This window comes from Agelaius phoeniceus, chromosome 3 (genome assembly GCF_051311805.1).
Source record: "Agelaius phoeniceus isolate bAgePho1 chromosome 3, bAgePho1.hap1, whole genome shotgun sequence".
Taxonomy (NCBI): domain Eukaryota; kingdom Metazoa; phylum Chordata; class Aves; order Passeriformes; family Icteridae; genus Agelaius; species Agelaius phoeniceus.
In genome coordinates this window covers 70,381,728-70,398,695 of record NC_135267.1, presented here as the reverse complement: position 1 = coordinate 70,398,695, position 16,968 = coordinate 70,381,728, and the positions used below count along the sequence as shown (strand labels likewise).

The 16,968-nt window shown below is 35.5% G+C and overlaps 1 protein-coding gene across 6 annotated transcripts in view; it reads left to right on the top strand.

The window, feature by feature from the left end:
- Positions 1-16,968, top strand: part of RYR2 (ryanodine receptor 2) — a 384,358-nt gene that overhangs the window by 354,701 nt on the left and 12,689 nt on the right. For all 6 annotated transcript variants that reach the window (XM_077175563.1, XM_077175560.1, XM_077175562.1 and 3 more), the window contains 9 exons: positions 1,217-1,298; positions 2,192-3,495; positions 3,888-3,952; positions 5,799-5,946; positions 7,448-7,534; positions 8,356-8,574; positions 10,688-10,818; positions 11,405-11,447; positions 13,358-13,491. In XM_077175563.1, coding sequence (XP_077031678.1) covers positions 1,217-1,298; positions 2,192-3,495; positions 3,888-3,952; positions 5,799-5,946; positions 7,448-7,534; positions 8,356-8,574; positions 10,688-10,818; positions 11,405-11,447; positions 13,358-13,491 — 2,213 coding nt within the window. The remainder of the gene's footprint in view (positions 1-1,216; positions 1,299-2,191; positions 3,496-3,887; positions 3,953-5,798; positions 5,947-7,447; positions 7,535-8,355; positions 8,575-10,687; positions 10,819-11,404; positions 11,448-13,357; positions 13,492-16,968) is intronic.

Here is a 16,968-nt window from a genome sequence, read left to right as displayed (position 1 = left end):
GAATGAAAACCTTTTTTGTATTTTAAACTCCTTCACAGAAAGGGGTTTAAATGAAAGTAAACCCTTCCTTAGCTTCAGATTTTTTTGACAGTTTAAATTTAAAGAATTACAGAGGTGTGATTAAATCAATGTCCTGCGAGTTTTAATGATGATGAATTTATAAAAGATGAGTTAGTTATTAAAAAAATTGAACAGACAGATCTTAACCAGAATTACTTACTACATAGTATAAAAACTGAAACCACTGGTCAACTATAACACTTATTGTCAAAGCACACCATATGACCTCTAGGTCAGTTCAGCAGCTTATCTGTCAAGTCTGACTTCAAAGGGACAGGTGTGTGTTTAAAGATGGTAAGCCAGACCAGCCTTTTAGCATATTGAACACCAAGAAGCAGCACTATGGTAGCTCATCACAGATGGCTTGCACTGCTTTATCTCCTGACTGGGTTCCAGGCCAAGCAGATAAGCTTTATCAGGGCAAAGCATCCTGCCACAGCCATAAAGTACCTTGAGTTTGTTGTACCACTCACTGAAGTCCAGCATTGCTCAAGTATTTGTTATCAATGGCATGATACAGCAGTGTATCACTGAGGAAGAAATTAAGTAGTTGAATAATTCTATCCAGACAGACTCCAGGCAAGTGATATAGTAAACTCGGTAAACCCAATGAGATAAGAAGTGGCTAAAAATCAATTTAATGCATGTCTAAGGATATACTAATGGAACTTTATCAGTAAATATTTTAACATTTTATTTCAACTTTTCTTTTTCCCTCCGAAAAGTTCAGTGACGTATAATAAAATTGCTCATTTTGAATCATGTTATACTTTGAGCTCTGTGTGCTACTGCTGTTGCTGTTTTTACAATTTTCCATGGCTGTAAACGTGATGACACCAAAAGTGACAATATTTTAGTTGACACAAAACATTACAGAAGAACCATCTGTGACCTTGACATATCCAGTTATTGCTTTAAATCTTTTATCACATTCAGTTTTCTCTTTATTAAATTACTCTTTCTAAACAGATGATGATGATGTAAATATACTGTGAGAAGTTAAGCAATTAATTATATTTTCACTGTATTACCGTTTTTGACACTTCTAGCTTTTTAACTTCTAAGTCTGCTTTACAAGGTGAAATATGCATGCACATAAATAAATGTCAAAGAAAGCAATATATCATTTATATTTATATACTGTTTTGTTGTTTAGGATTCCAGTCAAATTGAACTATTGAAGGAATTAATGGATCTTCAGAAAGATATGGTTGTCATGTTGCTGTCTATGCTGGAAGGTAGTAAAAGTGTGAAATCTCTTTCGTAGTTGTTCTAGCAAAGTTTTTACCTTCCTGATTTTCTTCATTTGAGAGATAGTGCTCTATATTTCTTTGCATTTTTAATTTTCATGTCTCAATTGTGAAAAGACCTCTCAGGTCTGTAAGTAAATGGGAGATTTAAGTAGGGTAGTTAACACAGGTTATGTTAATTCTGAATGCCAGAACTTTATAAAATCTGGAGCTAACAGAAGTTCTGGGTTTTTTTTGTGAACGTGACTTATCTTTTGGGTTAGATGGTAAAATGGCTTTTACATTTAAGTTGAAATCCGGAATTCTGGGGATGAAACTGTTGGTCAGTCATTTTATTAACAACCTTAATATATTGCATTTATTTTGGTAGTGATCTTATCCATAAAGAACAGGCTTTATTCATCTAGTGACTATGTTCAAGGTCCTGAAATTTTGATTCCCCAGGCTTTGGGCTCGTAGAACGTTACTGAAAAGCAAAGTAAATTCTTACTACTGTAGGCTGTGCTCTGTATGGACCCTACTGAGCTGCTCATCTAAATATTAGTGAACTAGTGACATTAGATCTGTCTGTGCTGCACTATAGGGAAATTTATTATATGCTACCCCACTTTTAGTACTGCATTAAATGTATGATCTCTCTCTACAGGCCTTGTTAATTCTTCCTTTCTGTAATTGCAAATACTTAGTCACATTTTTTCCAAGTCTTAGGGTAGAGTTGATAGTAAAAGACTCCAGATTTCATAGCTAGCTTCCTCATGTAAGTGTGTTATCCAATAATTTATCATTCTTACTCTTTAATTGTTTCACTGATCATTATAATACACTTTTCTTTGTGAAAATATTTGCTGATATTATCTCTAATATCCTGTCATTATCTCTAGGTAATGTTGTGAATGGAACTATTGGAAAGCAGATGGTCGATATGCTTGTGGAATCATCAAACAATGTGGAGATGATTCTGAAGTTTTTTGATATGTTCCTAAAATTGAAAGATTTGACTTCCTCTGATGCATTCAAAGAATATGACCCTGATGGTAAAGGGATAATTTCAAAGAGGGATTTTCACAGGGCAATGGAAAGCCATAAGCACTACACTCAGTCTGAAACGGAGTTTCTGCTGTCATGTGCTGAAACAGATGAGAATGAGACTTTGGACTACGAGGAGTTTGTGAAACGATTTCACGAGCCTGCAAAAGACATTGGTTTCAATGTCGCTGTTCTCCTGACCAACCTGTCAGAGCACATGCCCCATGATACGCGCTTGCAGACTTTCCTGGAGCTCTCAGAGAGTGTGCTGAATTACTTTCAGCCTTTCCTCGGACGTATAGAAATCATGGGCAGCGCAAAGCGCATTGAACGAGTTTATTTTGAAATAAGTGAGTCAAGTCGGACTCAGTGGGAAAAACCTCAGGTAAAAGAGTCAAAGAGACAGTTTATATTTGATGTTGTAAATGAAGGTGGAGAGAAAGAAAAGATGGAGCTTTTTGTTAACTTCTGTGAGGATACCATCTTTGAAATGCAACTGGCTGCCCAGATCTCTGAGTCAGATCTGAATGAAAGGTCAGCTAATAAAGAGGAGAATGAGAAAGATAATTCTGAGGAAGAAGATCCTAGAATGGGTTTCTTCTCTCTCGTGACCATGAAGTCAGCTTTAGTAGCTCTCAAGTATAATTTAATGACTCTTATGAAAATGCTCAGCATGAAGAGTCTAAAGAAACAAATGAAAAAAGTGAAGAAAATGACCATGAAGGACATGGTCATGGCTTTGTTTTCTTCCTACTGGAGCATTTTGGTGGGCTTACTACATTTTGCTTGTAGTGTTGTCCGGGGCTTTTTTCGCATCATATGCAGTTTGCTGCTTGGAGGAAGCCTAGTAGAAGGAGCCAAGAAAATCAAGGTGGCTGAACTGTTGGCTAATATGCCAGATCCTACTCAGGATGAAGTGCGTGGGGAAGAAGAAGAAGGGGAGAGGAAACCATCGGAAGCTGCATTGCCTGCAGAAGACTTGACGGATCTGCAGACTCTAACAGAAGAGAGTGATCTACTCTCAGATATATTTGGTTTGGATTTGAAACGAGAAGGTGGACAGTATAAATTGATCCCTCACAATCCAAATGCTGGTTTGAGTGATTTACTGAGCACTCCCTCCTTAGCCCCAATGCCTGAGGTACAGGAAAAAATCCAGGTAATTGTATCTTCTATTTCTGATATCTCTTTCTCTCTTTTGTGTATTAAATGTAGTCTTGAAATAAAACTTGCATCTTTGTTTTTCTGTGTTTTCTGACTTTTTTTTTTAAAGAACCATGTATAATTACTAGTGTTTACCCTTTCTGATGTCACAAACCTGAATTTCCACAGCCTTCTCTAAGGACATATTGTTTTGGACTGCTTTTAATTCAGTGCTAAATTGTCTCTCTTCATTCATGTAAATCAAATTATTATATTTTTTCAGGTTTTCCATTGTTTAACAAAAAAAACTCAAAACCCCCTAACATTCTGCATTCGGGGTATTCTTTTAATTAACTCTGTACTGTATAATAATATTTACACGTGGTTTTTAATCCTGGTTTTCTGTAGGAGAAGGTGAAAGAAGATGAAAAGGAAGAGAAAGAAGAAACAAAATCAGAACCTGAAAAAGCTGAGTATGTATTACTTTAACCTCTGATCCTACCAAAAAAAAAATTGTTTTGTTTTACTGAAAAAAACCTCAGGTTTGTTTGTAGTCCTTTGCCTTTAATTTTCTATCAATTCTCATTCCAATTAGGCTGGGGTGCTTTTTTAAACAATTCTCCTCATCTGTGCACATTTGCAAGGAAATGCCCTATAAGCACCACTATGATTCTATAATTTCCCTTCCCAGAAGCATCCTTTGTAATCTCCCTTTAATTTCTATTTAATTTCTTTTAGAATGTGCTTAATTGATTTTTTTTTCCCTTGGCAAATCTTAAAACTGGAAAAAAAAATTTTTTGAAAACTTTCTAAGAGCACCTGAATTCCAGAGACCTGCTATCCATCAGTGATAGAGACTGAATCTGCTTTACTCTCTCCCATTTGCTATGACATGTTTTGAGTTATTTGCATTTTGCAAAACCTTAACATTCCAGTACAATTTTAATGAATTACAGAGTACTCTCACATCTTTATGAAGATATTTGATCAATAATAATTTAAACCTTTTTAGTTCATGTTAAAATCTAATGTTAATGTTATTAACTCAGAATAAAATAGTGGAAAGCAAAATATAGTGCTTGGTTTTAACCAGTAAAAACTGTGAATCTCCATCCCTGTATTTTATGATTCCTGATACATGTACATTTCTATGTACAGTTTCTGTATCTGATTTATCACTGTCAAAATTCTAAGAAGATCCCTTAGTCTCAAACTCTAATAATTACTGCTCTTCTGGGATGACAAGCACTTGTCCATAACAAAAACTCGTCTTCTTAATCAGTGCAGCAAATTTCTAACTTGGCCACTATAACTTGGTGAGGGGAAGTCTTCCTGACTTTTGAAGGTCATTCACTGTTGATTGCTCTGCTTGACTGTGTGAGTTGCAGTAATACTTTTATTCTCTGCCAAGAGTACAGTACCTGGCACTATTAGCTGCCCTGCAGCTACTCCTGACATGACAAACTTTCAAGTGAAAGTTTATCAAATGTCTTCTAGGAAGAGGAGCCTGCTTTGGACATCAGTCATTCTGTTTGTAGATAGGAACAGAGAAATAAATAATGTAATTTAGAAGTTGCCTCTCACTCTGGTTTGGCTTCAAATAGACTTCTGTGATCTTTTCATCTATCATGCTGACAGTTCAAATTAACTTCTAAGACAATTCACAGTTCTTTAGATCATGTATTTGGAGAAGGCAGTCTGTGAACTCTGACTTTCTCTAATGAGACAGCATGGTGATACTCACACACCAGATGCTGACAAAATCTTACTTCATCTCCTCCTGGAGTGGGTACTTACAACTTCATCAGGTGGGCAGAAATGCAGAATTTAAAACTTGAGGTTTGACTTGTAAGTGCAAGAAGAACCAAAGATTTCTGCAGCCTTTGTGGGAACTGGATTGTTTAAGTGCATGAGGTTGGAGGGGAGCGTTTAAACATGTAGGCACTCATGCAGACATAGAGCTGCCAGCTTACAGACATTTTGTCACTGCAAGAATCAGCTGCATAGTTATGAAGAACCTCTGATAGCAAGGTTGGCAGATTTTTGATTACCTGCCTCTACCAGCTAACATTTCCACTTCAGGGTGCTGAACCAGTAAGTTCATCTGTGGCCTTAACCAGACTGTCACCCTTGCCAGCACTTTGGACTGAAGAGGGATATTTGTCATGTGCATGAACTGCATGAGTCATGGCAACTTGAGCCTCATTAAAAGACAGAATTTCAGGGTGTTTTTCACAAAAAAGTCTATTTCAGGGTGTGATTTTAATTTAGCAATTTTATTAATTTGACATACTATTTTGCCTTCGTTTTTATCCTAAGAGGAGAAGATGGAGAAAAAGAAGAGAAAACCAAGGAAGACAAAGGGAAACAGAAATTAAGACAACTGCATACGCACAGATATGGAGAACCAGAAGTTCAGGAATCAGTTTTCTGGAAGAATATCATTGCATATCAGCAGAAACTTCTTGTAAGTTGTTATCTAACTTACATGTTTAGCTGTTGGCCAAGACACATACCACAATATTCTAACAATATAAAGACAAATGGCATCTGGTGGACCACATTCTTCTATCCACCATTGTCCTTAAAGAGAACAATGAAGAAAAGGTTTAATGGGAATATTAGAGAAAAGAAACACGCAAATAACTTAGTATACAAGATATCAATTCTTAGGAAGACCATTATTATCTCAAACCTGGACATTCAGAGATGCCTGTGTATCATGGAAAACATCCATGCATTTTTATGGTAGTAAAATCCTGAATTTTTACAGCAGCCAGTGAAACAGTAGGATTTCTCCTTCCCTGAGAGACACCTTTGGGAAATTACAAGTTTTCCTTTAAAAACAATCAACTAAGATACAATGCTTAACCTGAAGTGAATAAGAAAAGATGTTGCAGATTTTTTTTTTTTTGTGAAATAGCAAATCAGTATTTTTCAAGCTTTTCAAAACCTGTAGAAAATAAGACTATATGAAACTGTAAAACTGCATCTGAGAGTCTCTCAGTAAAATATCAGATAACATTTGCTCCATAGCTGCTTAAAATCCATTCATATTCTCTGAGACCAGAGTGAAATGCAAAGCAAAAAGAAGTACACTTTTGCTATGTATATAATATATAATTGTGTAAGGATGGCCTACTTCTGGTATGAGAACATAGCAAAGCTACAAAGCTGCAGTCAAAATCTTAAATTTGGCTTTTGAACTGAGATTCACTTTTAGGCTGCAATTCCCATTGCAATCATGTGAATTTAGCTAAATTTTTTTCTAATAGTCTCATTTTATATTTCACTAATAGTCATCTATGATTAGGGCTGAAAAATGGCAGAATTCCTGTAGGAGTGTTAAAATATTCAAAATGTGTGCTGTAAAGGTTTGTGTGTTGTCAGGAAGGGAAAAGGTACATTTCTGCAGTCCTTTTGATAGCATCAAAATGTCAGAAAAGATTTCTATTCATGGTACTCAGGTCACATGTGAATTTTTGCTGGCCTGGTAAAAATGCAGTTGATTTAGGAATAGAAGATGTTTAAGATAAACTTATATGCAGAGGTTTTTTTTTTTTTTTTGGTAAAAGTAGCAATTTGCTTTATCTATGAATATTGAATTACAGGGAAGATAGAGACTTCTGTATTATTACATTCCTCTTATATTGTCATGTCTCTGTGTTGTTTCCAAGTGTATTGAGAGGATAATGAAAAATATGTAAGAGGCAATTAGAAATCCTTCATCTTTTATGAATGGAGTGAAATGAAAGGTCCTTTATTCATTATTGCACATGTCAAGTAGTAGAGAACTTGTACATCATTCAAAATGTTTGTTAGTTGTTTTTTTTTTTATATTTATAATTCTATTAAAAATTCCATAAGGGAAAAAAATAACCACAAAAAACCCCCTCTCAGCAGCAACTTACTAATGATGGTTGAATCTTTATTAGGCAAAGTGTATTTATGTTCTGTCCTCTTTTCAGAATTATTTTGCACGAAACTTTTACAACATGAGGATGTTGGCGTTATTTGTTGCTTTTGCCATCAACTTCATCCTTCTTTTCTATAAGGTAAATTTCTAAAAATATTACTATTTAAATTGTACACTGGAAAACATCTGGATTTTGTAGTCAATATGTTATGGTAAAACTGCCTAGCCTAACATGTTAAATACCTGCTTCATCCTACCACTTCAGAAATCTAACATGGTAACAGCTGAAATGTTTGTGTGAAGTAAAAATAGATTTCCAGTACACAGATAGCTGTTGACAGAGCATTGTGCTAGGACAAAGGCAGCAGGCTGAGAGGCACACCCTTGCCTCAGATGCTCCATTTCCCAGTACAGTGAAGCTGCCAAGCTGAGCCTTCATAAGTAACTTAAATGAATCCATGTCAGTTGAGCTGTTTTCTTGTGCCATTATGCTCTCCTGAAAGGGTTTTTACAGCCGGGAGTCACATGATCTTAAGCTACCTAGAATATCACTGATATTGTCAAGATTTTAGTAACATTAATGCAACTCTAGAGACTTTGGACTTGAATAATTTTCGGGCAGAAAGCTGTGATGATAAAGACTACTGTCAAGCATTTCTTCTAAGAGGCCTGTGCCCTTTCTTGAATTTGAAGTGATAAAATTCATCATGGACCAGATTTGGTAACATGGACAGACAGTGGAAAAAAAAAGAAAGAAAAAGCACATTTTCACAACTGGTGTAACAAGATGAAAAGGTCTTGCTGAAGTATTCTTTCTGGACATTTTTATGCAAAAGCAAAAATTCTTTAAAGTTTCTTTACAATTATATTGTCTTTGGTATCATTTTTTCAGCTCAAGAACTTAACTTGTAGTATTGTAAAGCTCCTGTCAAAAGAATATTGCAATATTGCTTTAAACAGGTCTCCACATCTGCTGTGACAGAAGAAAAGGAGCTTCCGGTGGTATCTGATGGTGAAAGTACCAAGTTGAACATCCTGGAAAGTGATGATGAGAGGGTCATTGCAGTGCATTATGTCCTGGAAGAAAGCAGTGGCTACATGGAGCCCACACTGAGGATTTTGGCCATCCTACACACAGTCATCTCATTCTTCTGCATCATAGGGTATTATTGTTTGAAAGTAAGAAAAAAAATGAACTCTTTTTTCTGGGTCTAAACTTTCTAATCTGTCTAGCAGTATAACTTAAAGTCAACCTGCTTAAGCAGGTTGGGGCACTCTGTGAAAAAAATCTGAGTTGTTAGTGTAAAGTACACAGAAAGTGTGTGTTAGGTGATGTGTCTGTTCAGGAGGCTGTAGGCCAGAGTCTGATTTGCAGTCAGTCAGACAGTTACAGCAGTAACCTGCTTCAGAAACTGCTTGTGACTGCCAAAGACAAGATGTGAACACACATGACACAGATGACAGTTTTAGATACTGCATTACTAGTCTGTCAATTAGGTAATTTGAAAAGAATGAAGCATTTTGGACTACTGCTGCTGCATATTGTGGCTCTGTAAGATGCCTGCTGTTCCTCCACACACACTCTGCTGGTAGTGTTTTGGCAGGAGCCTAAGCATCTTTTAAAGGACTATTTTGGAGAAGATCTCTGTGAGGGATCTGAAAACTAAAGATTCCACTTCGGCTGGCAAAATGCTGATTGTGGTTTAAGAAAACCAAATTTCATAAATCTCTGGAGCTGGGAGGAGTATATCTGACATGTACTTCCCCATTTTTACACATTTCCAGGGCAAAAGCTATAAGTCAAAGTGCAGGATAGTGCTAAATTAAATGGACCCTTGATATGACCCAGCTGCTCATTTGTCCTTATATCTCTGTATATTAATATTTTTCTTTTCCTCTTTCAATGGCTAGTAATTTGTCCTGTGCTAAAAGACACAATCTGCATTTGTAGCTCAAGGAAATGTTCATCATGTTACTACTTTTAGTGTTGATTTTCATCTCTACTTTAAGTATGCCTACAGGTCAATAGATACTAAACCATTCTTTTGTTGCATGAGTTGCCATGCAGCATGAAAGCTTAGGTTCCTGGGTTTTCAGATGTTTTCTTCTCCTGCCTCATGCTTTTTTGTTTGTTTCTACTATGACCTTTTATATTACTTTTTTTTGGAACATTTATTCTCTGACTAGAAGGGAAAAACATTTTTATCAATATTTATCTTAATTAATTGACTTCTTTCCAATTCTGAAACCAAAATATGGTCCAAATATGGTTTCAGTCTCAGTTTTGGAGATCTTTAAGTCCAAAATCTTCTGAACTGCAGGCCAGTGTATGGTAGGTTTGCTTCTAAATATTGCTCAGCATGAAATCCATTACATTTTTCTCATTTAGCAGTCTGAAAATAGTGTTGGAACTCTTTTTTATTGTATCTAATGTAATTGTATTGCTGGAGAAGTCTTGATTTTCATTATTACTATTTCAGTATATTCATGTCCATGAGTATACTGAAATAGTAACAATCTTGACTACTATTGCAGTCAAAGTGGGTAATGCAAGGTGGGTGAATTTTGGGGATCTGTGAAATAGTTCCAGGAAAGAGTAGGATAAAGTAAAAAGTTTACTTTTTTTTGGTAAAAAAAGTATTTTCCGCATTTCTTAGGAAAATTCACTCAACTTGGACCACTATTTACATCTGCCTTCTTGAAATGTACTTTTGAAGTCATCCAGCTGATGAAAGAGGGTTGTAGATATAGCCTGGCTAGGTATCTCAGCTGCTGACAATTCTTTTTTGTTGCTCACAGTCTTTGGTCTCTCTGCAGCAAAACACTTTGTTTCCCACTGTGAAACCTCAAAAATCCTTTAACAAATAAAAGGAGCCTCTAACATCTCTGGGTATCAAAATGAAATCAAAAAATACCATCCCAAAATAATATTTGGAACTAGAATTTTGAAGGATTAAAAAAAATATTTTAGGTCTCTTTCACTTGCCTACCTCTAATCCTTTTGTGGCACTGAAAAACTGTTTTTATTTGAAGGATCCCTCTTCAGGTATTTTGACCATCTTTTTACGACTGTTTAGCACAGTGCAGTTTAATGAATCTGAATTACCTGACCCTAGTGTATCAATATATTTTCTGTGTTCTAGGGAATTGTTAAGTCTTTTAATTTTTTCAAGTACTATTTTTTGCTTTGTTCAGTTTTGATACTTGTTTCTTCATAACAACCGGCTTTTCTTAAAGATTGTAGACATATCAGTGCATTTTATATAATTCTTGTATTTTCTTTCAACTGCAGGTTCCACTGGTTATTTTTAAGAGAGAAAAGGAAGTGGCAAGGAAATTGGAATTTGATGGGCTATATATAACTGAGCAGCCATCAGAGGATGATATTAAGGGACAGTGGGATAGACTTGTAATCAACACACAGTGAGTTTTTACTTACTCTGTCCCATTATAACCCTGCAAGTAATTACTCTTCTGTTTCCCCAGTTACATACTTATCATCCATCTTGTCTAAAATAAACAATTATTAGAGATATATTTCTAGCAAGGATATGCAAAATTTTCAGGCACCTACAAGGCTAATGTTTACTGTCATTTTTACTCTTACTATTTAATCTTACGCATTCCCAAATTTTTGCCTTAAAATTATTTCTCTTCATAAAAGAAAAAAGGAAGAGGGATGGGTTTGTTTTGGCAAGGACAGTGATGACAGTTGTGCATTGCTGTAAGTTCAAAAGTGAGCTGTGCTTTGCATCACATACTCAAAGCTCTGTTTCTCTGCCTGGTGGGGCTGTGTGTGGGATGTAGCTGCTCTAGAATCCTGTGTGCAGGCATTGGCTCTGCTCTGCTTCTCACATCTACATGGTAGGCTGAACACCATTTGGCAACTTTCACTCCAGAAGGTTCATGAGTGACTGACTGGTGGTAACCACCACATTGAGACTCATAGAAACAGAATTGTATATATTTGTCTAAAATGTAATCTTGTGTTTTTATCTGTGTTTTTCAGGTCTTTTCCAAATAACTATTGGGACAAGTTTGTGAAAAGAAAGGTAAGGCTTCTTTTTAAAGAGATTTATGAGGTTAAAATAAAATTTTAATGCATATTTCTGTTCGTGTTGGGAGAAATATGGACTACACTTCTTTGAAATATAACTGATTCACTGTAGATTTCAATATTTACAATTTTGAAATACTCAGAATTCCTTACCACATTCTTAAAACTATTTTTTAATATATTTCGAACTTTTTCTACATACAGATTTTGTATAAAACAGGAATTCAAATACATTCATGAAATTACATGAAAAATTTTGTGTGTACTTGTACATATAATGCAAATTATGTAAAATGTCTTGTCCGTATTTATGTATTCACCTCCATACACAGAAAATGGTGTTGTCTCTCACCCAATAGGTTAAAAAGTAATTAATAAGAAGACAGAAAAAATTGAGATATTTAGGTACACTGCATAATCAGGCAACCATAACTCCCTGAAAGGTATATACATGCACTGGCCTTTTTTGTCCCTTACCTCTTTGTTTTCCCATGGTTTTTCTTCCCCAAGTCACCTAAATCCATCCCTTTCTCCATCTTTGCTTTCTCCCTGTAACATCCAATAAAATCCCATTTATGGGATGCACAGTGTATGCATCCCTTGGCAGTAATCCTCTTAGTCTCACAGATGATCTGGAGAGTTTTACCAGTGACTCATTTTGATGGATTTCAGATTTGGGTCTGAGGCTCTCCTGGGGCTGCCCTGGGAGGGACCAGGCAGAGCATCCATTCACTGTGAATCCATATTTTGGGTTCCTGCCTGCCCCTGTGCCACTGTAGTCCTCTAGGCTTGAGCATTCTTACAAATGGTATTTTGAATGTTTTCTCAGCTTGCTCTTAAGAAATAAATCTAATGCTTGTACAATAGCTTACAGCAAAAAGAATCTTTTTAGTGTGTTTGGTCACAATTGAAAAAGAGAGAGTGCATGTTATTAGATCAGATTTACCCCTCCTTCACACTTTAATGCCAATCTTGTATCATAATTTTGGAAACCTGCTTTTTAATACTCTTAGCTCTTCTGCTTTGTAAATCTTAGGTCAACCTGACCAAAAAATTCCTTTGAATTGTGCACTCATTTTGGTATGGAATTTTTTTTTCATCTTTTAGGTTATTATGTAGAGATTTCTACATGTCTGTCTAAGCAAAGGGGAAGCATTAGCTCTCACAGAGTTCTTGAGAAAGAAAATACAATTCTACATTGGTTCTGTCAATGTAGATGGTCAAGAAAGGCTCAAATCAAAAGGAAAGGAGTATGGTTTTAAGTTGTGTGACTTTAGCTTTGGCTGAGGAACTGCACTGTATGATTTAACTGTCTTGAAATGTACTACTTGCAATGAATGTCTTCTTTTATATATATTTGTATTTTAATCGTCAGTCTACAAAATAATACATATAATGAAGCAGTGTTTCCAGGCTTGCTACAAAAAAAGCTTCTCTAAAAATCTGAAAAAATATCAATAAATATTTAAAGCCTTTCCTATTAGAAAGCTGGCAAAATACCTCTTCACCTACAGGAGTCACTGAGTTATGGTCTTCTTATTAAAAAAATTTTGTATTTGACTATTCTTTTTGAAATGAGAAGAGACAGATAATATTTAGGAAGGAGCTGTGTGTTCAGTCAGAATGAAAGCAAGTAAATATTTATTTCCAGGAAAATTACTTATGAAACATGTTAAATTTTGTTAGAAAGAAATAGGGCCTAGTTTAAGTTCACTGAAAATTGTTTTTTGCCACAGCTCTATGTTCAATCTATGTTCAAGATCTTGTGATGACAATGTCATTCATAATCATGAAGCACTGTTTTCAGGCTCCTTATGTGTTAAACCTCTTGTCTTCAGATCCAGGCCAAATAACTTCTGATCTACCCCACTGATGAATATTTTTGAATATTCCTTCTAACTTTAGGTAATGGATAAATACGGTGAGTTCTATGGCCGTGACAGGATCAGCGAATTACTAGGAATGGACAAAGCTGCTCTTGATTTTAGTGATGCTCGAGAAAAGAAGAAACCAAAGAAGGATAGCTCCTTTTCTGCTGTGTAAGCATTTGCCTACAGTTTGTAATTGGGATTTTTAGTTTGTTTCTTTTTTTTTAAATTTTGTTGGGTTTTTTGTAAGTTAAAATCAAGCATTCAACTTTGTCATTCAGACAAAACATCTGTTGCTCACGTATACTTGCATAAGAAATCAATTCTTATGTTGTGTGATACAGTAAATTTAATTAATTATAGACAATGTATATGCAGGATTTCTCTGGTTTTTTATGTATGAAGATTTAGTTTAGTGCACAGCAGCTTGAATACATTACATTCCCACTCTTTGGATAGTGTCATCACAGCTGGTCTGGAATCTCCTTTTCAAGTTCTCAGTTCAGCTCTGCTGGAAAGAATAGGCAAAAATGGCCCTGTGTGTTCTGATTATAAGGAGATGATGAAATAAATTTAAGTGCTAGTGACCAGTAAAATCTGGGAATTGGATGATTAATCTTCATATCCTTTTATAACTTGTTTTCCCCATGCATTTATCTATCACTTGGGAGACAGAAATGAAGAGAAGCCCCTAGACATTCAGAGTAGTAAATTCTCCTTTGTAGAACAAGCTTTTATAAAGCACTGCAAAAAATGTTTTTTCCAGTTCTGCATTATAAAAAGGTATTCAACTAGATAGAACATATTTTAACAGATGGAATTTTAATGCTACAGAGATTCTGATTTAAGGGTTTATTTCAAGTTCTCTCTAAAAACATTTTATCAATGGGTGTGCAAGAATTATGAGAAGTAGGCAGTGAGACTACTGGTAGATTAGAAGTGCATTGAAGCAAGAGCTGATTTTGTAAGGATGGCTCTTTTATCCATCTTTATAAAAGATGGATATTAATAAATCAGGAGTCTGTCTGAACGATCAATCAGGTGCAGTGTAAAAGCTCAAGGACTCTGTGGCATTTCAGTACTAAATAAAATTTAATATTGTGGCAGTAGTACTTTCCTGATTGCTTTCTTCTATGCTGTTTTGCTCCTGCTGGATTGCAGTAGGACCCATGCTTCAGTTTAGGAAAAAACCTACTACTTTTATTATTGGTATAAAAACCAAAATAAAACTACTTTCCCTTCCCTGTGTGCTCATACTAATATGAGAGGAAAAATATTTAAATAATGTTTCTGTGAATAATCTTGAAAAAACAGACCAGAATAGAGCAGTTGAACAAGGCTGATGAAATATTAAATTTAAGAATCATGTCTGAAGGATGCTTTTTTTTTAACATCTCTAATATCTCCTCCATGTTATATACAGTAAAAAAATTTATGACCTCATCCATCTTTCCTGTTCTCCCTGGAGGAGTCATTTAATATTCATAACAGATTAATATGTTGCAGGAAAATAAAAAACTATTATAAAAATTTGCAGAAGCAGTCGCATAAAAAATATACTCTTCAGGAAGGTATGTTCATCCACTTTTTAACAGTTTCAAAAATGAATACTAATGAAGCTACTAAAACTTACACATATTCCAGATTCCAAATTTGACATGTATTTACCTTGCAGTGAAGAAAGAGGTAGAAAAAAGCATTGGAACTGATCCCTTACTGCAATAATTTGGAAAGAAAATAGAGAATGGTGCAACCTGGTGTAAGTTTCAGCTCTGATGCTTCTGCCTGTGCAAGGAAGAGGTGGCAGAGCCCGGATAGCTGTGTCTCACAACACAGGAGGGAAGTGCACTGAGCAGCATTTTCATCTTCAATGCAATTGAACAAGTCTCCTTGACCCCTAGCTCCTACTTTTTCTCTCCCTTTCCTTTGGAAAAATAGCCTGGGAATTGCATCTGTCTTTTTGCAAGGGACTTAAAGCACCCTACTTGCAGGTGACCATGCTTCAAAAACTTCTGCAGTGATAATACTGCATTAAAAAAATCTGCATTTTACTGACTCTTCAAAAGCCATCCAGCTCATTGATGCAGCCTTGAATATTTTTAAGTGTATTTATTTAAATGTATATATATTTTAATATTTATATTATTTAAATATGTTGCAGTATTATTTAACTGTAGCCAGCTTAGAAGGATGATGTGGTTGGAGCTTTCCTGTAGATTAGACAGTAAAGACAGTTAAATTTTGCATACTGAGATGGAGACAGTGCTGCTGTTTTTCCATTGAATTTGTTTCTTCTTTTGGGTGGATGGTGTTAAATTAGATGCATCATGGATGTAGAATATTTGAGAAAATAATGTGGAAGGCACAAACATGAAAGTTAATTTTCAGAGGGTGCTATTGTTATTTCCCTTTCCCTTTCTAACTGCTGTTGTTTGTGGGATCATTAGTTTAGTCAGAGTCAATAGAAGAGGCAGATAAGGCTTAAGCATCTGCAGCAAGCTTTGAAATAAGGCTAAATTGGAAAATAAGTAGGGCTTCTGTCAAATGCTCCCATAAGTCATCCACTTTCAAGAACAGAAAAATTGTAAATAATTTTCTCCTGGAAGATCTGAAGTTTTTATAGGTTGGTGAGAAACCATATCCTAAATATGAAGTGTACAAACAATGAATGCAGTTGGCCTCAGAATGTGGAAGAATTTAAAAGGTCTTGCTCTTCCTTTCCATGAGAAACAATGACCTAGGTTTTCAAAATATTCTGGAGTGGGTAAGCCCCTTTTTAGTATTGTAGTTTCTCAGAGAGCAGAATTGTTCCTGGAAAAATAGTAGACTTTTCCCTCAAGTGACAGTATATCTCTTGCCCATAATGGCTAGTGAAAAAGTAAGGACTTTGACTTGCAGTAGTTTTTTCACCTGAAGTCTCAAGATTTGTACTTGCTATGATGACACTATAGGATTTACAAAAGTGTGGATGTGTCTGTTAGTCTGAGTAGAAGTGTATTATCTGCAGCTGGGTAGGGACTTCAGCTGTTGTGGTTGAGAGGCAGGCACAGTCACTGTTAACATCCAAATTCCCAGCCTGTTCCTTTGATGCACATAAAGGAATCTCAGTTTCAAACCTTTCCCCTTATGGATGCTAATGTAAAATAACTCCTCCTTTGATTATTTACTTGGCAATCTTAAGCCTGGTGGATCCTTACAGAGGCTTTGTGCAGGATACTTCAAAATAATCTGTTCTGTGCTCTGTCTTCAAGACACACAGAAAGCTGACAGACACCCTATAACTCATTGGTTTGTTTTGGTTCAGTGGTTTCTTTTTTGTAATGGTCAAGGGGCACCATTCTTGATGAAGTATCACCTGCTGATGTTGTTAAGTGTCTGGCACAAAATTTTGGCACAGTGCAATAAAAAAGGTATTTCCTACCTAGTTTACAGTTAATAAAGAATGTTTTTTATCTGATGAGATGCTTTCTACTTTTAAAAAAGTAACATTAATAGAAGATTTTCCTAAGTACCTATGTCAAAACTCATTAACTGGTAAGAATTATCCTGTTTTCATTAATTATTTTCCTTATATCCTTAGAAAAATGGGTCAATTTTCTGAACAAGCTCTGAGATTCATCTGATCTAAATTTGTCTGTCTTTAATGTC